Raw genomic sequence first — 23,938 nt, forward strand, 5'->3', positions numbered from 1 at the left:
AATCCTTTTGAAGAAGAATTATTGAGAATAAATTCTGAATGATTTACTGCCATTGTGTGAATAATTTGTAAGCATGCAATCCATAAAAAGTACCTGTGATCTAATTATGAACATTATAAAATGTAACATACTCTAATTGATTTTTTGAAATTTTATTATGTAATCCAGATTACATGTAATCAGTTAGCCAGTTCTGATAATATAATATAATAATTAAAAATATATATTATATAAATATTTGTCATAAAATGCTTTGTCAATTATGCAGAGCACCATTTGCACAATATGCTATTTTATATTTATATATTATATTAGTATGAAAAACTGTTATGTATTTTATTCAAAAGTATTTTACGTATTTCATACAGTCAAAAAAAATACTGGGTTAAAAACAACCAATTATGGACAAACCCAGCGATTGTTTAATCACTAGGTAGTTAAATGTTTAGCCCAACCTTCTGGGTAGTCTTATTTAACTCAACCATTGCTTAAAAATTGCTATATTCTTGCCTAAAATGAACCCAAAATAGGTTGGAATTGAAAAATCCGACACATAATTATTAGAGGCATCAGCAATAATCAAAAGGTGAACATTTATTAATAAGAAATTTAAAAAATATTTAATAATCATTTATTCAACATATTAATAAATGTTCATTTATTGAACATATGAATAAACGTTAACTTTTTTTAAGCAATAAATATAGTATTTTTAAGCAATAGTTGAGTTAAGTAAAACTACCCAGAAAGCTGTGTTAAACTTTGGACCCAATTGCTGGGTTTGTCCATATTTCACCCAGTGCTGGATTGTTTTTAACCCAGCATTTTTAGAGTGTATATTATTTCTTACAAAAACAACTGTTACATGCCAAATGTGCCACATGTGTTTCATGAAACATAATATGATTTTAATATCTGAGCATGCAGATAATCTTGCATGTTTTTTTACAGTTGTCACAAGAGGGCAGCAAATTCTATTGTATTATTTTGCATCTGTTTTGTTTTTCCCTAAATCTCCATCTGATACCACGCCACAACGGTCAGAATGATGATTCAAAAGAAATACATGTGCCTCTATAAAAGTAATTTAATCGCCTTGTTGACACAATATCAGATGCATTGCATCGCTTATGTGCCTGGGAGCCAGTTCAATAATGAATCAGGCGTGAAGTGGATATCAGTGCCATAAAAAGCGAATTATTGACCGGTAGCCATTTGCTTGACTGAACTACTTATTTGATCTTGTCCTCCTGGTTTTGAAGTGTGGCAGAAAGCTGCTCCCCAGATCCCTGCCCTCAGGCTCCATGTCTAAACCAATAGGGAGATCAATACCATCAGCCTGTCTGCACAAGCTGTGACTGCTTGATGGTGGTTTTATTGGGCCCACACCATCCCATATCTCATAACATAAACATATGTCAAGCTGTTAATTATACCTGACAAAATCAATTGTGTGCCACCTAAATGTATTATAGTGTGAGGTGGGAAAGAGTTTATGCACTGCCTGTTACAGTAGCTCCTCAGACCATTATATTATTTTTATTATTTGGGGTTCAAGCGCGTAGCGTTACCCTATTATAATTGTTAGAGTGGCCAAGGATCAGCAATCTACACATAAAACTGATCGGGCAGACCAAACCGTAAGTCATAGAGAGTTGAACAATTGAGGGATGGTAGTACTCACACCATCTACAACGTCACCAAGGCTCGCCCCAATCGACCTGACGGGGGCGCTACAGCGATCAAAAGTACGAAATTTCTGGCTCAAGTGTCTTATGTCGTTGGATTCCTTGGCTCACGCCCGACAAAACACACACACTACTTTTAGGTTTTTCGCTCAACTGAAAGCAAACCAGTGCAGGAATATTCTCTGTAGAGTGAATATCAATAATTATCAAAAAGAAGTTTATCTTTCAACTCTCTGTTGCAAAACGACGACAAAATGTTTGAAAGGGGCAGGGCCGCTTTTACTAAAACAACTATAACTTTTAAACTGAATATCTCTGCCAAACTCACAAGGCATACATAACAGCTAAATCTGAGGTCACGTAAGTTGCTGAGCTTGGCCACTTGGTGGGGCTATGAGAGGGGGAAAAAAAACATAAAAACGACCATAACTAGACACTCGTTTGTCCTATCAACATGAAAATGGGTAAGCGCAGTCTTGGTCCAAACAGCCATAGTGACTATCAGGATATTTGCATATCTAAAAAAACATGGCCACCATTGGCCGATGAACTTTGAGCACCTATTAGACCAGGTTAACGGAGGTCGATCAAAACGAAACTCATGGGCCTGTTTGACTCACAGCCCTAATGCCCCATTCACATGGGGCGTCAGCCAGCGTTACGGTGTGTTCACACGGGGTGTAAGCGTCAACGCTTCCCATTGACTTTGAATGGGTGACGTCAAGCGTTGCCGAAAAGAATTGTGGATCCGTCGGTGGCGCTTCACTAGCGTTGCTTGCGGCAGAAGTTGAGAAATGTTCAACTTCTGCCGCGAGCAACGCCAGTGAAGCGCCGCGTCAGCCAATCAGATCGCTCTATGCAAATACAGTGGCCAGGCGGCAGCCAATCCCGTTCATCCTGTTCAAGAGCAGCATTTCATTGGCTGACGCTGCTATGACCATAAACGTCAGCCACGCCTTCCGTTAAGCGTTGACGCTTACGCCCCGTGTGAACACACCGTTAACGTTTGATGGAGGGCGCGTCTGAAGCTTGGTGCTGATGCAACTGTCATAGTGACAACAGCCAATCACTTTACTTTTCTGATGTTCCATAAATGTGATTGGCTAGCATCTGCGCTAGGGTATTTGCATACGGCAATCTGACTGGCTGACGCTTGTGTTGCCGCTTGAAAAGTTTTTCAACCTCTGCCGCATGCATCACCAGTGGCGGATCCAACAATACAGTTAAGCAATGCATGACGTCACCCATTCAAAGTAAATGAGAATCGTTAGTGCTAACGCTTCATGTGAATGGGTTGTGAGAAATTTAAAAGAAATCAGCCTCTGAGGGGCAATATCACATTTTTCAAGGGCGTAAACGATTGTATATTGTGTGGTTTTTCCAAGCGGCAACCTCCCGCTCTCTCTATTGAAACCAACACGGAAGTGGCTTAAACTGCAATTAATGGACTGGCCGCTAGAGTCTGGCTGCAAAAGGAAGTCAATCCCATAGACGCCCATGTTAAAATGCCCAAATTTACAGCAGAAAAAAATATGTTTACAGCCTGGTACAAAAAGTGGTTTTGGTCTGTATAGCTAATTTCGCCCTTCATGTAAACTGTGAGGGGGTAAATTTTTTTATAACTCATCCGTTTAAGTTATAGACGTTTTTCCTGAACACGGAAGTAAGTCCGACTCTTAACTGAAAGAATGCTTTGCATTTCCGGTCTGCATTGTTTCTAGTCAAATTAGGGTATATTCCGAGCTAATAAACTAATGTTAAACCTATTAAAATGTTTTTAAAAAGCACATGGCTCAATAGCGCCATCACTTGGCAATGTCGCAATGACTGTCATTTGTCAGTGCCTCACTTTAATGAGTGTGTAGATGACATGAAGCAGCGGACGTTAGCTACATTAAAAACAGATGGACGCTATTTGAATGGGTTCCTATGGAAACCGGAACAGAAAAGCATTCAATCTGACATTAGAATTTGTAATGGCGGTGCTCATCGTTTACTCAGGATAAAGGTCTATATTAAGCCTTAAAGTTCTGCATAATTAAGGGCATGGTTACTTGAGTGACAGGGGGATTGCCGCTGCTGTCACCAGTAACATGCTAGGTGGGTGTGGTTTCAGCAACCAGCTCCACCCACCTCCCGCCTATTTGCCCATTTTCGATTATCCGGGAGTGACGCGTGATGACGCGATTCCAAGATGGCGACGGCCGAATCCCGCCCACTATGAGCTTCAAAAACCTACGGGTGACGTCACGGACACTACGTCCATATTTTTTTTACAGTCTATGGGTTTTCTAGCCTGGAAAAATCCAGACCCTAATCTATTAAGATTAAGGGTCTGGCATCGAGCAATGAAAAGTGTCTAACTGGAGGGGTGGCACCAAGCATGCATTTGAAACTCTCAATGCACGCAATTGGATAACGCCACGACCAATCACTAAGTTTTCACTAAGCCCCATACGCTTAGCTACCAGCGGAGCTAACTGATGGATTAAACTCTTGCCGTATCCAGTCTGCAAAACAGCAAAAAACTCCTTCTTACAAAGGAACGATTCGAGCGCGGTTTTCTGTTCCTCTTTTATATGAAAAGCCAAGTCTAACTCGTTCATTGTAGTGGCCAAAGCCGTTTCAAACAACTGGTGTTCATCTGTTTACTGAATGACTCTGGACGTCGGAGCGCTGTCGTCATCAGCTTAGCTCGCCTCTGGCCCGCCTAAATCAGATACACCGATTTGATTGGTTCCCAGACCTGCTTACATAATGCAGTAATGTGGATCATTGCTCGATGCCAGAGTGTCTTGCAGAGACAATTCAAATTGTGCTCTCGCGAGACCTCTGGATTTCCAGGGTATGGGTTTTTCACATACACGCACAATATTCATATCATATGATGGACCTCCTCATTCTGAACAACTTTGCCTCTAGAAGCACTGCTGTCACTCAAACCGTTTGTAAAAAAAAAATTAAAGGGATAGTTCACCCGAAAATGAAAATGTGATGTTTATCTGCTTACCCCCAGGGCATCCAAGATGTAGGTGACTTTGTTTCTTCAGTAGAACACAAACAAAGATTTTTAACTCAAACCGTTGCAGTCTGTCAATCATATAATGGCAGTCAACAGGCTCCACAGCTTTAAGAGTAAAAAAAAAACAGACAAAACCAAATTAAACCCTGCAGCTTGTGACAATACACTGAGGTCTTAAGACAACAAACAATCTGTGTAAGAAACTGAACAGTATTTATATAATTTTTAACATCTGATCGACCTCAGTGTCCAGCTGTCCTGAGCATGTTCACAACAGCTGGCGCATGATTAAGAGCAAGCAACCATAACTCCAGTCAGATCAAATGTTGGGAGTTCATGCAAGCAAAACTTTTAGTTTTTAATCGGTTGCAACAATCAGGATAAGCACAAGTAATTACCATTATGAGTAGCCGTCGTACCAACAATATCTCTGTGTAAATAATGAGTGACGTATACACGCGACAAATCGCACTATGCCAGGGCACATTGACGCATCATGCGCCGACTGTTGTAAATGCGCTCAGGACAGTTGGACATTGTGGTGGATCAGAGGTAAAAAAATTATATAAATACTGTTCAGTTTCTTGCACAGACCGATTGTTTTGTGTCTTAAGACCTCAATGTATCGTCACGAGCCGCAGGGTTTAATTTGGTTTTGTCTGTGTATGTTTTTTTACTCTCAAAGCCGTGGAGCCCATTGACTGCCATTATATGACTGACAGACTGCAACGGTTTGAGTTAAAAAAAATTTCGTTTGTCACCTACATCTTGGATGTCCTGGGGGTAAGCAGATAAACATAAAATTTCCATTTTTGGGTGAACTATCCCTTTAACAAAATGTTAACAAAAAAACTTTTGCAAACTAGTCCTAGGTTCTTTGCTTAATCTGAAAAAAAAAAACACTACTGTACAATTCGCTGGTCTCTCTAGGTCAATAATTATCAACAATAATTGTTGAAATTTACCATTTGGGAAACTATAATGGGGTCATTTAGAAAAGGGATGGTCCAAATATACACAAAAGCCTATAAAGCCTAAACGAAAACTCAAAACTTCACAAAACAAAACAAATCTGGCAAGTGACAACATGCCAGATGTGATTCTAAACAAGCATGCAAAGTTTTAGATAGAACAGACAACAGGTGGCGCTATAACAGTCACAAAAATTAAGCAACTTAAAAATTAAGTTGCATTTACTTTCACATTCTTTGAGCCCATACCTTGCTGACTTTCCCCAATACTGAAAACTTGGGGTGCTGACTGTCAACTGATAGCGTCCTACTATTTTCAGAGCCCAATTCACAGAGGACTGTGTGCATGCTCCAGATATTAAATTACTCATGAAATATTCGCTCGTCCTCCAGGCCTTGTTCATCTTAACAGAAAACTCTGCTAAGTCCTGGAAATGTCAAAGAGAGCAAATCTGAGTCACCTCTGTGAGCAAGGTCAATTTTTCCAATTTAGAGCAGCAGGATTAGAAAGCCAGACCTGTATCAGTGCGTGTTACTATCAGAAGCCATCAAAATGGCACGGTGGGGTGTCATGTTTGTTTCTGCACTCACAAAAGAGAGGATTTTGTAGGTCTGTGCTCTCACGGGAGAGTTCGGAGCAAGGCGCACTGACCCTGTTTAAGGGTCGCTGACCTTCTTTGAGCTTGTTTAGTTTCAGACTTTAGTGCCGAATCACTGATACAAACAATAATGTGATTGTATTGATCATGCAGAACTTTACATTTGCAAAGGTAGTATTAAAAATTTTTATTATTATTTTATTGTTTTATTTTATTATTAAATATTGTATTAATAATATCATTTTTTAATCAAATAAATATGTTGAAAATTGTATTCTTTATTTGTATTCTTGTATGTGTATGTGTTTTATGTATAAAATACATGTGTGCATATTTATAAAAAATGTGTGTGTGTGTGTGTGTGTGTGTGTGTGTATATAAAAGTAAATATTATTACATTTTAAGTATTTAAATGTATTTGATGCTAAATATTGTAAAATAAACATGAATACGACTGTATATATTTTATATGTATATATTTTTTAAACACACACACACACACCATATATATATATATATATATATATATATATAATTTGTATTGATACATTTGTATGTATTTTAAACTAATATATTAAATAAAATTGTATATATTTATAAAATACATGCTAATATATAATACAAATATATTTATTATACTACATGTACTTTTATGTAAATATTATTACATAAATATTGCAAAATATTTTATTCTAAACATTGTAGAATATAGGAATATGAATTTATCTAAATTATATATATATAGTTATAGAAATATATTTTAAAATACATTAACATATGTATTTATTAAAAAATTTATTTATTATTTTATTGTTTTAGCACAATTTTTTATGGAAGTATTTATTAAACTTTTTTTTTACAAAAAATGCTTTTATATAGTATAAATAAATACAATTTTTAAAACATTTTATTTTATTATACTTTTTTTTTTACAAAAATGTTTCTAAATAGCAGAAATAAATACAATATTATGTGAGTATTTAATAAACATTTTATTTTGTGCAAAAAAAGTGCTTTTATATAGCATAAATAAATGCAATAAATATTTTTTTATTTATTGTTTTAGCCAAATTCTTTATATGAGTTTTTTTTTTTTTTTTTTTTTTTTTTTTTTACAAAACATGATTTTATACAGCATTAATAAATACAAATTGTTTTATTTATCTATTTATTGTTTTATCAAAATTCTTTATGGGTGTATTTATTTAACATTTGATTTATTATTATTATTTATTTTTTTGTTTTGTTTTTTTACAAATGCTTTTATATAGCATAAATAAATACAATACAATGTATTATTTTATTTATGTATTTATTGTTTTAACAAAAAAAAAAAAAAAAATTATGAGAGTATTTATTAAACATTTTATTTTTTACAAAACCAACCAACCAAAAAAACCCCAAAAGGTTTTATATTGTCACAATCTGGCTGGTTGAGGAATGGAGATGGAGGAGAACCGGAGTACATGAATATAATGAAATTTATTAAATAAAACACTGAATATGATAACTAACTAACTAACTAACTAACTAACTAACTAACTAACTAACTAACTAACTAACTAACTAACTAACTAACTAACTAACTAACTAACTAACTAACTAACACCAGGAGCATCAAACGAGAACGTGTAACGTTAACAACGGACAGCAGGGAGTGATTAGACACAGACTTAAATACACAGAAACAGGGGCGTGGTAACAAACAAGATAACGAGATGATGAGGGGGAAATACAAATATGGGCAAGACTGAACCAACTAATACAAAACCAAAAGGGGGGAACACAGGACTAAACCATTATCATAAGGAAACATAGGGGGAAAAACACTAGGGAAACAGAACAGGACAGGACAAAATACTGACATATATAGCATTAATAAACACAATAAATATTATTTAATCAAAATTCATTATGGAAGTGTTCAGCTATTAGCAAACTGGCTCATCTCCATCGCTGTCATGCTATGACTGAACACTGGAGCCTGACAGACACATGGTCACTTTCCAAAATAACCACTTACACAGATGAGTGGAAGTAAAGAGAAAACACTGTAGGCATGTTTCCAAGTGACAAAAAAAGAGAAAAAAACAGTAAAAATTTCCATAAAGCCCAGTGAAATGAAATTAATTCAAATAATTAAGCAAAATGAAGCATTTTAGTCACCATTCAAGACTTAAAATAAGCTATTTCTCAGTATTAAAATGTATAACTGTATAATGTCACAGCTCCCCTGTATATCTTCTGTTAGTTTAAATGAGGACCTTTTGTTCTCTCATTAAAAACACACCCACACACAGTTTAAAATTGTAGTATAATCAATCAGTTTAACAGTGCCTCACGCTCTTGTATTAATAAAATGATCCATATAACAGTCAGTGATATGAGCCAGAGTAAAAACCAGTTTCATGGTTCAATTCATGACCCACAAGTCAAGACAGATTAGACCTGATTGGGTTGTTGGTGCCATATGTGACCTACAATCTGCGCTCTGCTAGCATTAGTAGACAGGAGGGTCGCCAATCTCCCTGGGCAAAGGTTTCCATGGAAACGACCCCTGGATTCTCTAGTCTGCCGTTTTGCAGTCCTCACTCATCTTGAGGCTGAATTATCCTAGATTCCTTTATGTCAGTTCCATATTCTTCTGCTCTATTTCCTCCCTCTCTCGCCCTCTCTCTCTCTTTCCCCAACTCTCCGACTCTCTCGTTCCTGTGGTCTTTCTCTCGCTAAGAGCTCTGTTGTGTGCTGTTCGCAATTTCACAGAAATGTGTATAATCATGCTCTATTTTTAATGAGTCATTATGAATTTCCTCTTCAGTTGTGTGGTTTTAGGTACAAACAGATGACTTCCGTGTCAGTGATTTACAATCTGTGTTCATTTTATTCACTCTTCCTGCAAAGGTGTTTTTGATGTACTAAATTATTTTTGACTGTAACCAGGGCCGGCCGCTGGCATAAACGGTCTATGCGGTTGTTTAGGGCCACAACCACTAGAGGGGGGCCACACGATCAGTGTGTGACTGGATTTTTGACCTTCTCTTTATTTTAATATATACTACAATCGCGGAAATATATCAGTTTAAACAGACGTATCAGTACAGGGGTGAAAAAAAAACTAGTAAAGTAAATAAGTAAGTTTGTGACCGCTCCGGCGCTCCCTCCTCCGCGCGTAACCATGGCAACAACGCAGCCGGCGCAGCGGTCAGTAACCGCGGCATTTCGTTATTTCGCAAATTAACAACACAAGATATGGCTCCTAAAAGAAAATTCCCGAGTGGTGCCGAAGGACGAAAAAAAAGAAAAATTGAAACGGAAAGAAGATCACAAGATAAAGGTATGTTATAATGTGACTGGTCCATTTCATTTCACTCAGATTAAATAATCCGCCGTTTTTCTTGCTAGCATGCTGCGTGCTAACAAGAAAAACGGCACACAACGTTGCAGTGAGTTATTCTAAAAAAATAGCATAATGAGAGCACTTTCATGTCGTATCCGACACATTGCAACACAGAGTGTTTCCCACAAATAGACGAATCTGTGGCGGTGCGCCACAGATTAAATTCCTACCGCCACAGATTCAACACCGACCAAAAATCTAAAAATAAATAAATAATAATGATAGAGATTAAAAAATTAAAAAACCCACGCGATCATTTGTAAATGACAACGATTCCTCATGTCTGTTAAACCTTTGAAAAGACTTACCGGAACATTCAAATCTATATTTGGACTGCCGCTGACAGATAGCGGTCATGTTTATGTATAAAAAAAAAAAAAAAAGCTTTTTTGCAAAACAGCTTCACAAACAGTCTTTTCAAATACCCAGTCGTTAATATTATCACAGCAATATTCTGATTAATGGTCATAGTTTGGATATAAACACTGATGTGATGTCTATGGTAGAGATATCAAAACAGAGCACGTCAATTTTTGAAAGTAATTGGCGCTTCAAGTAATGTTTGTGTCGATTGCTTTGTTTCACCACTAGATGGAAACAACTGTTAAAAAATGTATTAGTCATTGACTACTAGAGATTGATTCAAAAACGCAGGTTCATCCAGTTGTTTTTGTGAGCAAATCATTTTTTCATTCAAACCACTTTTTCATAAATTTAATATAAAAAGTTGGTGTATTCTTTTTTTAAATATTATGTATTAAATTATTAATAATTCATTCAAATGAATTAAACACTTTTTAATAGACTGAAGCAATTAATATTTTGTCTCAAACTAAATTGACCTTGCATAAACCATGAGGTTGGCAGACAGGTGTCTTTTGATGATGTCATTGATGATTTTGCTTCAAGAAAAGCAAGGAGGCAAAAATTTTGAGGACTCACTGATGTGGGATGGTGGTGAATAGATAAATAACTACTGTATAGTGTTTACAGTAGCCTCTAGCTGTTATTTTGTACAATAGTTAACACTTTTCACTATTTAACTATATTTTGAATATTTTGCTTATGGTTCATGTTTATTTAAGTTTTCATTTCTGTTTGTCAGAGTATTTTAGGTTTAATGGGTGTTCATTTGTCATTGCCTTTATTTATAGACCTTGTTATATGCAAGTTCATTGCTTTTATAGTGTAAATTTGTTGACTTTATTATTTATCATTTTGAATATTTTCCACTTATTAATCATTGCTATTTGTCAAAATATTTTAGTTTTTATTGGTGTTCATTTGTCATTGTTTTTACTTAAAAGCTTTGTTACATGCAAGTTATTTGCTTTTATAGTTTAAATATGTTGATTTTGTGATTTTGTTGATTTTGACTATTTCTTATTATTTGCAGTGCTTTCAAAATTTGATATATATTTTAATATAATGAGACATTGTTTTAAAATAAAGTAATATAGTTGTTGTTAATTCAAGTGCATGTGTGTTCATTCAGTTACGAGCAGTGGTGTTATTTGGTGGTTGCCCTGTGAGTGTTTTGGGGCCACACACAAAATCTTGCTTAGGGCCACCAAAATCCTAGGGCCGGCCCTGACTGTAACTATGCTAATAACTTAAATATTGCACTAGGTTAAGTGACTGGGAGTCTAATAATCCATGTATGAGGGCTGAAGTACTAATAGAGGTTCTCACATGGGAGTCAAAGATCACGAGCGGCGGCGTTGAGAAACGAGGCCATTTGTCTTCTTCACACCAGCCCCTTGTGTGATCTGTCAGCTTCGTAATCTTCAAAACCATAAAATTGCAAGTGACTCAAGGGATTAGAGAACTATTTGATAGACGATCACATGCATTACTCTATCAATTAGTTCACTCACTCAACCCCCCCCCCCCCCCCCCCCCGCGCCTAGACGGCATATTTTTCACGCAAACTCCAGGGGGCACTGTTGGTGTAATATGAGTTTATACTGTCATTGATCAACCAAATGAATTCCAGAAAATTTACTTGGCTTGTGTATCCAAAAGAAGAATGCTATTAATTTAACATTTCGAAATAAGTAATTATTTCTTTGATTTAGTGTGTTTTGTGTGACTGCCTGTTATTTGTTAGTTATTAGTCATTTAATCATTGTTTAATGACTAACGGTTTAGATATTATCCTCCTGCCAGTTGCTAACACATAGGGGAAAAAAATCCATAAAAATAAATTTTAATTAAAAAAATATGGTTTAGATCTTAGTAAGCTAACAGCATTAAAAAAAAATCTGATATTTTTTTCCCAGTTTTAAAAATTGTGTAACATTTTATTTTCTGTATTATTTGTTTTATTAATATTAATATTTTTAAAGTAAATTAATACATTAATACATAAAATACATCAAACTTACATAATATAATATAATATAATATAACGTAATATAATATAATATAATAATATAACATTATATAATATATAATGGTATTTAAATGATCAATATTAATAATTTAATTGAAATTAAATGAAAACATTTAAAATATAATCTAGCTTATAATATAATATAATATAATATATAATGGTATTTAACTATTAATATTAATAATTTTAAATAAAATTAAATGAAAACATTTAAAATACTATTTAAATAATATTTTAAATGAAATTAAATACGTTTAAATTAATGAATACATTTAAAATATAATTTACAAATTAATATAATATAATATATTGTATTCAACTTATTAATATAATTTTTTTAAATGAAAATAAATTAATGCATTTAAAATATAATTTAGATAATCATTTTACTTTAATATAATGTTTTTAACTTATTAATATTCGTAGTTTTGAATATAACAGTATTTAACTTATTAATATTAAAATTGTAAATAAAATTAAATTAATACATTTAAAATATAATTTAGATAATAATTTATTTTAATATAATATTAATAATATTAATACAATATAATATAATAGTATTTAACTTATTAATATAAATACTTTTAAATAAAATAAAATTAATACATTTAAAATATAATTTAGATAATATAATATAATAGTATTTTTAATATTAAAATGATATTAAAAAGTATTTAAATGAAATGATATTAATATATTCAAAATATAATATAATATAATATATTAAAATATAATAGTATTTAACTTATTAATATTAAACATTTGAAATGAAATGAAATTAATGCATTTAAAATATAATTTAATTAATATAATTTTATCTATTTTTAATATAATATAATGTTTTTACCTTATTAATACTCATAATTATTACTAATAATAGTATTTAACTTATTATTTTTTTATTTTTTTAAATGAAACTAAATTAGTAAATTTAAAAAAATTATGTACATAATAATAATATATAAGAGTAATTTTAATAATAAAAAATAATTAAATTGAATTAATACATTTAAAAATTAATATAACATATTTTCATATATAATATAATATAATATATTAAAATATAATAGTATTTAACTTATTAATATTAAACATTTGAAATGAAATGAAATTAATGCATTTAAAATATAATTTAATTAATATAATTTAATTTATTTTTAATATAATATAATGTTTTTACCTTATTAATATTCATAATTATTACTAATAATAGTATTCAACTTATTATTATTTTATTTTTTTAAATGAAACTAAATTAGTACATTTTTAAAAATTCTGTAAATAATAATAATATATAAGATTAATTTTAATAATAAAAAATAATGAAATTGAATTAATACATTTAAAAATTAATATAATATATTTTCATATATAATATAATATAATATATTACAATATAATAGTATTTAACTTATTAATATTAAACATTTGAAATGAAATGAAATTAATGCATTTAAAATATAATTTAATTAATATAATTTAATTTATTTTTAATATAATATAATGTTTTACCTTATTAATATTCATAATTATTACTAATAATAGTATTCAACTTATTATTATTTTATTTTTTAAATGAAACTAAATTAGTACATTTTAAAAAATTCTGTAAATAATAATAATATATAAGAGTAATTTTAATACTAAAAAATAATGAAATTGAATTAATACATTTAAAAATTAATATAATATATTTTCATATATAATATAATATATTAAAATATAATAGTATTTAACTTATTAATATTAAACATTTGAAATGAAATGAAATTAATGCATTTAAAATATAATTTAATTAATATAATTTCATTTATTTTTAATATAATGTAATGTTTTTACCTTATTAATATTCATAATTATTACTAATAATAGTATTCAACTAATTATTATTTTATTTTTTTAAATGAAAGTAAATTAGTACATTTAAAAAAATTCTGTAAATAATAATAATATATAAGAGTAATTTTAATAATAAAAAATAATTAAATTAAATTAATACATTTAAAAATTTATATAATATATTTTCATATATAATATAATATAATATAATATAATATAATATAATATAATATAATATAATATAATATAATATAATATAATATAATATAATATAATTCTTACTGTTATCATCTTGCAGACACTAGTGATTATCAGGGTATTGAGCATCACTCTTGTCATACACTCATTCCCGCCCCCTCGTCTGCGTTTCATTGGTTTCGTCCAAACTTGCTTTAGTTCTTCCAGTCCGATGGGGTTTATTCGAGTGCTTGTGATCATAGTGTGTTCACAGATGGCCTGCCGGACAAGTTTTCAATGAATATTCTAGGTCTTTACAGTCAAATGCCCAAATTCACGGCAATTATGGATATAATTCGTTTGTTATGGATAATACGGATTGTGTGGGCTGTTGAAGGTAAGAGCATGTGTCTCTGTCAAGCGTGCGTGCTTTCAAATGTCTGTTACTTTTTTACGCTACATGATGCTGATGAGATTAACCAAATGAAGATGATGCTTCTTTGAATAAAACCGCGAATACTAGTTGTTTTACAGTCATGTTATATTATCTCAAGTTAAAGGCGTCCGTTTCCATTAAAGTGCTCCGAAAACAGGTGCACTGCAACTGTCTGTGGGTATAAATGAGTTGAAATGGCTTTCCTCTGGTCAACTGTTATTCTCCATTTACAAACTGTTCAATCAGAACAAAAATTAAAGGAATTCTTCACTAAAAAAAATATTCTTTTATCATTTACTCACCCTCAGACCTGCACGACTTTCTGTGTAACACAAAAGAAGATGTTAGGCAGTCTATTCCATTCACTTTTATCTAAGTAAATGGTGGCTGAGGCTCATTCTGCCTTACATCTCCTTTTGTGCTTCACAAAAGAAAGAAAGTCAGATTTGGAACAGCACAAGGGTGTAAATGATGTCTCTTTAAGCAGTGTTATCAAGTCTCTCAGTCTGTCTCACAGAAAGACCTTTAGTAATGTTTGAGAGCATATAGTCTTAAACCTAGTGAGTTGTCTAGTAACTAGACTAGTAAGAATGCAAATAGAAGCATAATAATGCCCAGAATGCTGTCTAGCTAGGTTTTGAAAGCCATAGAGTGGTATTATAACTAAAAATATCTAGTCCTTTCCATAGTACATTTTATCTGTCAAGCTCCAGTCTTTCTGTACACGTGGGCCATTGTCTCAAATCTCTGCCTGGAGATTTGCATCAGCACCTCATCACCACCTGAGATCTTCAGGAAAACTACAAGGACTTTCATTTTTTTCTTTTTTAACTCCACAAAGAAAAACACAAGCAGAATTCTGACTGCAGATGTCTTTTAAATCATTTAGATTCTCATTAGAAGTCATTAGATTCTCAGTCAATGTGCTTCTAGAAGTCCTTGTTTTTGTGGTGGACCTGTTGCTGCAAGACATGGGAGGAGAAACATTACAATAGTTACACTTTTTGTAAATATAAATTTATCAATAATATTGTCATCTTGTTCTTAATCACTCTTATTATTCACTCTTACAAATAAATGTTCCAAAAAAGGGTTTGTGATGCCATTGAAGAACCATTTGGGCTCCTCAAAGAACCTTTCACAGGTTTCGTACAAGGTGCTTAAAGTATTGCGAATCCTTTGATTTAGATTGGGACTTTGGAGCTGGTTCGCAAATCATTTGACTTAGATTGGAACGTTGCATATTGCAAATCATTTGATTCAGATCGGGACTTCAGGGGGCATATCACAAATCATTTAATTTAGATTGGGATTTCGGAGGGCGTATCATGAATCATTTGATTCAGATCGGGACCTCAGGGGGCGTATCACAAATCATTTACTTTAGATGGGGACTTCAAATCATGTATCGCGAATCATTTGATTTAGATCGGGACTTTGGAGGGCGTATTGCAAAACATTTCATTCAGATTGGGACCTCAAATTGCGTTTTGTGAATAATTTGATTTAGATCGGGACTTCGGAGCTGGTTTGCAAATCATTTGACTTAGATTAAAAAATTACCTTATTGTGAATCATTTGATTCAGATCGGGACTTTGGAGGGCGTTTTGCGAATCTTTTGATTTAGAGTGGGATTTCGGGGGCGTATCACGAATCATTTGATTCAGATCGGGACTTTGGAGGGCGTTTTGCGAATCATTTGATTCAGATCGGGACCTCAGGGGGCGTATTGCAAATCATTTGATTTAGATTGGGATTTCAGGGGCGTATCGTGAATCATTTGATTCACATCAGGATCTCAGGGGTCGTATCACAAATCATTTGATTTAGATTGGGATTTCGGGGGCGTATCGCAACACATTTGACTCAGATTGGGATTTCGGGGGCGTTTTGGGAATCATTTGATTCAGATCGGGACCTCGGGGCGTATCGCAAATCATTTGATTTAGATTGGGATTTCAGGGGCGTATCGTGAATCATTTGATTCACATCAGGATCTCAGGGGTCGTATCACAAATCATTTGATTTAGATTGGGATTTCGGGGGCGTATCGCAACACATTTGACTCAGATTGGGATTTCGGGGGCGTTTTGGGAATCATTTGATTCAGATCGGGACCTCGGGGCGTATCGCAAATCATTTGATTTAGATTGGGATTTCAGGGGCGTATCGTGAATCATTTGATTCACATCAGGATCTCAGGGGTCGTATCACAAATCATTTGATTTAGATTGGGATTTCGGGGGCGTATCGCAACACATTTGACTCAGATTGGGATTTCGGGGGCGTTTTGGGAATCATTTGATTCAGATCGGGATCTCAGGGGTCGTATCACAAATCATTTGATTTAGATTGAGATTTCGGGGGCGTTTTGGGAATCATTTGATTCACATCAGGATCTCAGGGGTCGTATCACAAATCATTTGATTTAGATTGAGATTTCGGGGGCGTATCGCAACACATTTGACTCAGATTGGGATTTCGGGGGCGTTTTGGGAATCATTTGATTCAGATCGGGACCTCAGGGGGCGTATCGCAAATCATTTGATTTAGATTGGGATTTCGGGGGGCATATAACAAATCATTTGATTCACATCAGGATCTCAGGGGTCGTATCACAAATCATTTGATTTAGATTGGGATTTCGGGGGCGTATCGCAACACATTTGACTCAGATTGGGATTTCGGGGGCGTTTTGGGAATCATTTGATTCAGATCGGGACCTCGGGGCGTATCGCAAATCATTTGATTTAGATTGGGATTTCAGGGGCGTATCGTGAATCATTTGATTCACATCAGGATCTCAGGGGTCGTATCACAAATCATTTGATTTAGATTGGGATTTCGGGGGCGTATCGCAACACATTTGACTCAGATTGGGATTTCGGGGGCGTTTTGGGAATCATTTGATTCAGATCGGGACCTCAGGGGGCGTATCGCAAATCATTTGATTTAGATTGGGATTTCAGGGGCGTATCGTGAATCATTTGATTCACATCGGGATCTCAGGGGTCGTATCACAAATCATTTGATTTAGATTGAGATTTCGGGGGCGTATCGCAACACATTTGACTCAGATTGGGATTTCGGGGGCGTTTTGGGAATCATTTGATTCAGATCGGGACTTCAGGGGGCATATCACAAATCATTTAATTTAGATTGGGATTTCGGAGGGCGTATCATGAATCATTTGATTCAGATCGGGACCTCAGGGGGCGTATCACAAATCATTTACTTTAGATGGGGACTTCAAATCATGTATCGCGAATCATTTGATTTAGATCGGGACTTTGGAGGGCGTATTGCAAAACATTTCATTCAGATTGGGACCTCAAATTGCGTTTTGTGAATAATTTGATTTAGATCGGGACTTCGGAGCTGGTTTGCAAATCATTTGACTTAGATTAAAAAATTACCTTATTGTGAATCATTTGATTCAGATCGGGACTTTGGAGGGCGTTTTGCGAATCTTTTGATTTAGAGTGGGATTTCGGGGGCGTATCACGAATCATTTGATTCAGATCGGGACTTTGGAGGGCGTTTTGCGAATCATTTGATTCAGATCGGGACCTCAGGGGGCGTATTGCAAATCATTTGATTTAGATTGGGATTTCAGGGGCGTATCGTGAATCATTTGACTCAGATTGGGATTTCGGGGGCGTTTTGGGAATCATTTGATTCAGATCGGGACCTCGGGGCGTATCGCAAATCATTTGATTTAGATTGGGATTTCAGGGGCGTATCGTGAATCATTTGATTCACATCAGGATCTCAGGGGTCGTATCACAAATCATTTGATTTAGATTGGGATTTCGGGGGCGTATCGCAACACATTTGACTCAGATTGGGATTTCGGGGGCGTTTTGGGAATCATTTGATTCAGATCGGGACCTCGGGGCGTATCGCAAATCATTTGATTTAGATTGGGATTTCAGGGGCGTATCGTGAATCATTTGATTCACATCAGGATCTCAGGGGTCGTATCACAAATCATTTGATTTAGATTGGGATTTCGGGGGCGTATCGCAACACATTTGACTCAGATTGGGATTTCGGGGGCGTTTTGGGAATCATTTGATTCAGATCGGGATCTCAGGGGTCGTATCACAAATCATTTGATTTAGATTGAGATTTCGGGGGCGTTTTGGGAATCATTTGATTCACATCAGGATCTCAGGGGTCGTATCACAAATCATTTGATTTAGATTGAGATTTCGGGGGCGTATCGCAACACATTTGACTCAGATTGGGATTTCGGGGGCGTTTTGGGAATCATTTGATTCAGATCGGGACCTCAGGGGGCGTATCGCAAATCATTTGATTTAGATTGGGATTTCGGGGGGCATATAACAAATCATTTGATTCACATCAGGATCTCAGGGGTCGTATCACAAATCATTTGATTTAGATTGGGATTTCGGGGGCGTATCGCAACACATTTGACTCAGATTGGGATTTCGGGGGCGTTTTGGGAATCATTTGATTCAGATCGGGACCTCGGGGCGTATCGCAAATCATTTGATTTAGATTGGGATTTCAGGGGCGTATCGTGAATCATTTGATTCACATCAGGATCTCAGGGGTCGTATCACAAATCATTTGATTTAGATTGGGATTTCGGGGGCGTATCGCAACACATTTGACTCAGATTGGGATTTCGGGGGCGTTTTGGGAATCATTTGATTCAGATCGGGACCTCAGGGGGCGTATCGCAAATCATTTGATTTAGATTGGGATTTCAGGGGCGTATCGTGAATCATTTGATTCACATCGGGATCTCAGGGGTCGTATCACAAATCATTTGATTTAGATTGAGATTTCGGGGGCGTATCGCAACACATTTGACTCAGATTGGGATTTCGGGGGCGTTTTGGGAATCATTTGATTCAGATCGGGACCTCAGGGGGCGTATCGCAAATCATTTGATTTAGATTGGGATTTCGGGGGGCATATAACAAATCATTTGATTTAGATTGGGATTTCGGGGGCGTATCGTGAATCATTTGATTCAGATCAGGACCTCAGTGGGCGTATTGCGAATCATTTGATTCAGATTGGGACTTCAGGGGGCGTATCACAAATCACTTGATTTAGACTGGGATTTCGGGGGGGGGGGGGGGGCGTTTTGCAAACCATTTGATTCAGATCGGGGCCTCGGGGCATATCACAAATCATTTGATTTAGATTGGGATTTTGGGGGGCGTATCGTGAATCATTTGATTCAGATTGGGACCTCAGGGGGCATATCACAAATCATTTGATTAATTTCTTGACTTCAGAGCACAAATCATGAATCATTTGTTTTCACATCAGGATTTCGAAAAGGTTTTGAGAATTTTTTTTCTGATATTTTTTTCTTAAACAGTGGAAAACAGATCGGGACTTTGGAGGGCGTTTTGCGAATCATTTGATTTAGATTGGGATTTTGGGGGGAGTATCGTGAATCATTTGATTCAGATCAGGACCTCAGGGGGCGTATCACAAATCATTTGATTTAGATTGGGATTTTGGGGACGTATCGCGAATAATTTGATTCAGATCAGGACCTCAGGGGGCGTATCACAAATCATTTGATTCAGATCGGGACCTCAGGGGGCGTATCACAAATCATTTGATTTAGATTTGGATTTCGAGGGCGTATTGTGAATCATTTAATTCAGATCGGGACCTCTGGGGGCATATCACAAATCGTTTGATTCAATTCGAGACTTCGGAGCACATATCATGAATCATTTGTTTTCACATCAGGATTTCGGAAAGGTTTTGAGAATCTTTTTTTCTGATATATTTTTTTCTTAAACAGTGGAAAACATATGTCTCTAATTGGAATCCTTGAAAAACAAATAAAGCAGTGCTTGAAAAATCCTGGAATTTAATTTTACAATATTTGTACAAACCCTGCTTTCAGTGAACAGTTCAGTTGAGGAAACTAAGTAAAGTAAAGAACATTTTCCCACTTAAATAATGTGCAATGAAAAGCCATCCATGGAGGACATTAAAGGTTCTTCTTGAAAATATAAAAGAACTTTTATTTGTATAAGTGTAGTGATTAAATCATGTTTGTTATTAGTTTTATGGAAATTTCTGTTGTATGGAAAGTTTTGCTTTGTCTATTATGCTTTTCAGATGATAAACCATCAGTTTGTAGTGATTCAGTATAAACAGTGCCTACATGACGCTTAGCCATACCCTGAAAACACACCATCCATTTCTGTTTGTTTGGTTTGTCTGATGGATGTGTGGAGTAAAAGCTCATTTATCACACCTCGGAGCAGATACAGATCTTGGGAGTGAAATAATTGTTTACAGCATCGAGACATGCATGACTTAGGCTGCGAATAAGGACATGGATATTTCCCAAAGTGAGTGAGGATGTGTGTGTGTGTGTGTGTGTGTGTGTGTGTGTGTGTGTGTGTGTGTGTGTGTGTGTGAATTAGACCCTCACCCTGCTTTGACTAATCTAATGAATCCATCCTGTTTCAATTTTGTTCGCTGGGTTCTTCGTTTGCCCAAGGGCAGAGAGTAAATGATTAGCTGTAATGTGAAGAAAATACATGGCTGGACTGCCACTTAAGCTCCTGTTCTGTTTTGTTCTGTCAATCATGTTGCAAGCTATAATGACAGGACTGTGCGGGGAAAAGCAGACCCCCTCAGCTTTTGTAGAGGAAGTAGTGTCCATAAATTATAGTAGCAGTGCATTAGTGGCTGTTTGTTCTGTTAGAAATTCACTATTTATAGTTTTCACAGGATGTATTAGTGAATCCATACCATACTGTATATCACTACAGGAAATGGGTAAAGTTTTTGGTAACAATTTACAATAAGGTTCATTAGTTAACTACATTTGATAACACAAACTAAGACTGAACAATACTTCTACAGCATCTAATATTCTTAGTTAATGTTAATTTCAGCCTTTACCAACACATTAAAATCTCAAGTTGTGTTTGTTTTGTGCATTGTGAACTAACATGAGCAAACAATTTATTTGTATTTTTATTAACTAACATCAACAAAGATGAATAAATAGTGTAATAAATGTATTCTTCATTGTTCGATCATGTTAGTTAATACAGTAACTAATGTTAATGACACTTTATTGTGGAGTGTTACCAGTTTTTGATATGTTAATGATATGTTTTTAAGGTACTATTAATTGGTTCAAAAGTACATTAAAAGTGCATTTCATACATGCAATGACTTGAATATACATCTTCAAGTTTAGTTCAGGTTGTAAAATGTAATTTGTCACTCCCCACCAGATTATAATAATATATTATTTAGTAATATACAATTATGTATTATATAATGTAATTAACTAGAATGAAACCATAAAAAATGTTATTTGAGATAAAATAAATGGTAATTAAAATAAAATATTTTTTTATACCTGTATATATTACAACTTATTATATATTATAATGTAACTTATTTTATTTTAGCTTGGTGCTAAGGAAACATCGTCATTTGCTTTGATGTACTAAAATAAACTAAAACTTAAATAAAATAAAATAATACATTTTTTTAAATAATAAAAATGCCAAAAATGCAACAAAATTATGAAAAAACTTTAACTTATTTTATTTTACCTTGCTGCTAAGGAAAAATTCATTTTCATTTACTTTCATTTACGTTGATGTACTAAAATAAACTGAAATAAAATTATGCTTAAACAAAAATAGAAAATTATATTTAAACAAAATTACAATAGAAAATTTACTTATTTTATTTAGCTTGATGCTAAGGAAACACTTTTCATTTACCTTTGTGCACTAAAATAAACTAAAAAAAGAATAAAATGAGGGGTGCCATATCAAAGATTTATAGTTTAATAAATAACAAACAAACCCCATCGAGCATGTCTTTAAAATCTCTTTGGGAGGAGGACTTAAATATCATCTTAGAAAATGAAATTTGGGATGCTGTCTTAAAATGGATACATTCTTCTTCAGTTAGCTCTAGACATAGGCTTATTCAATTTAAGGTGGTGCATCGTATTCACTGGTCTAGGGTAGGGCTGCAACGATTCGTCGACGTTGTCGACAAAAATCGATAATAGAAATAGTCGACAATGAATTTCATTGTCGATGTTGTCGCCAGACAACCGAGTGAGGCATCTTTCTGCCGAGAGTCGCACATACGCAGCTTCTATGCTGAGCGACAACATACAGAAATGGCGGCGTCCAACGCAGCAGCTGCGCGTACCAAAACACGCCCGTTTCACACATACTCCGTCTGCAGTGCGTTTTTTTTTTCCACACCCATGTTAACGGATTAGAACGTTCACAATGTACGGACTGCAAACGCGTTCTGTGTGAAAGCAAAACGAGTCTGTGCTTCTTCTGCACCGCATACGTAACGCACACGGACTGTAGACGCACTGCAGACTGAGTATGTATGAAACAGGAGTAAAGTTTGGGAGCATTTTAGCCTGCTACGGCGAATTAAAATATTACCTGCATGGTTTGTAAAGCAGTCCTTGCGCATCACGGCAGCACCTCTGTGATGCACGAACATTTAAAGAGAAAGCACGTCGGACAGTTGAATGAAACGGAATTTGGCTGGCCTCGGTAAGATTTAAATAACATGGAAGCCAATACGTTTTGTTTTGGATATACATTTTTGTTTACTGTTTTATTGCTGCTGATGGTTTACAGGAAGAAAATGTTTACTTGATTTTAATTTATTTTTTCTTATAAAACAAATGTGCCTGTCCATTAAAAAAATTATAGAGTTTCTTAATTTATGCATTTATGTCTGTACTGACCGAGCACTGTGCCTAATTGGTTTTAGACAGGGCATTTTTATTTACTTTTAGTATGAATTGGCCTATCAGCAGCAAAATATGCATTTTTTATTGAAGTACCCCCTTCTTTCTTGTGTTTACTATAATTTTCCACATAATTAAAGCAATCTCATGCTAAATTTGAGAAAAATTGAATAATTATCCGATTAGTCGACTAATCGTTTCAATAGTCGGTGACTAGTCGACTATTAAAATAGTCGTTAGTTGCAGCCCTAGTCTAGGGTACAACTTAACAGGATATTTCCTGATCTAGACCCCACTTGTCCACGTTGTGTTGTGGAGCCAGCCTCTCTGTTTCATTCCTTTTGGGCTTGTTCTAAGTTATCGACGTTTTGGGGTAGAATTTTCAAGTGTTTTTCAGAAATTTTTAATACAGCAATAGACCCCTACCCTTTAACTGCTCTATTTGGGGTTCTTCCGGACAATGTGAAACTTACAGCTTTAGAAATGGATAATATTGCACTTTGCACACTGTTGGCTAGGCAGCTTATACTTATTAATTGGAAGCAACCATCTCCTCCAACTTATCATCAATGGGTCTTCGACCTACTTTTTTCCCTTAAACTTGAAAAGATTAAATTTGGAGTTCGAATGAAACCAGATC

General features: G+C 34.6%; 1 protein-coding gene across 1 annotated transcript in view; it reads left to right on the top strand.

The window, feature by feature from the left end:
• The first annotated feature begins 14,388 nt into the window (after nt 1–14,388).
• LOC141290556 (ephrin type-B receptor 2-like) overlaps nt 14,389–23,938 on the top strand; it is a 51,856-nt gene continuing 42,306 nt past the window's right edge. The window contains exon 1 of the mRNA XM_073822677.1: nt 14,389–14,488. Within this exon, the coding sequence (XP_073678778.1) occupies nt 14,389–14,488 (100 nt within the window). The remainder of the gene's footprint in view (nt 14,489–23,938) is intronic.

The sequence above is a fragment of the Garra rufa genome, chromosome 18 (assembly GCF_049309525.1).
Source record: "Garra rufa chromosome 18, GarRuf1.0, whole genome shotgun sequence".
Classification (NCBI taxonomy): domain Eukaryota; kingdom Metazoa; phylum Chordata; class Actinopteri; order Cypriniformes; family Cyprinidae; genus Garra; species Garra rufa.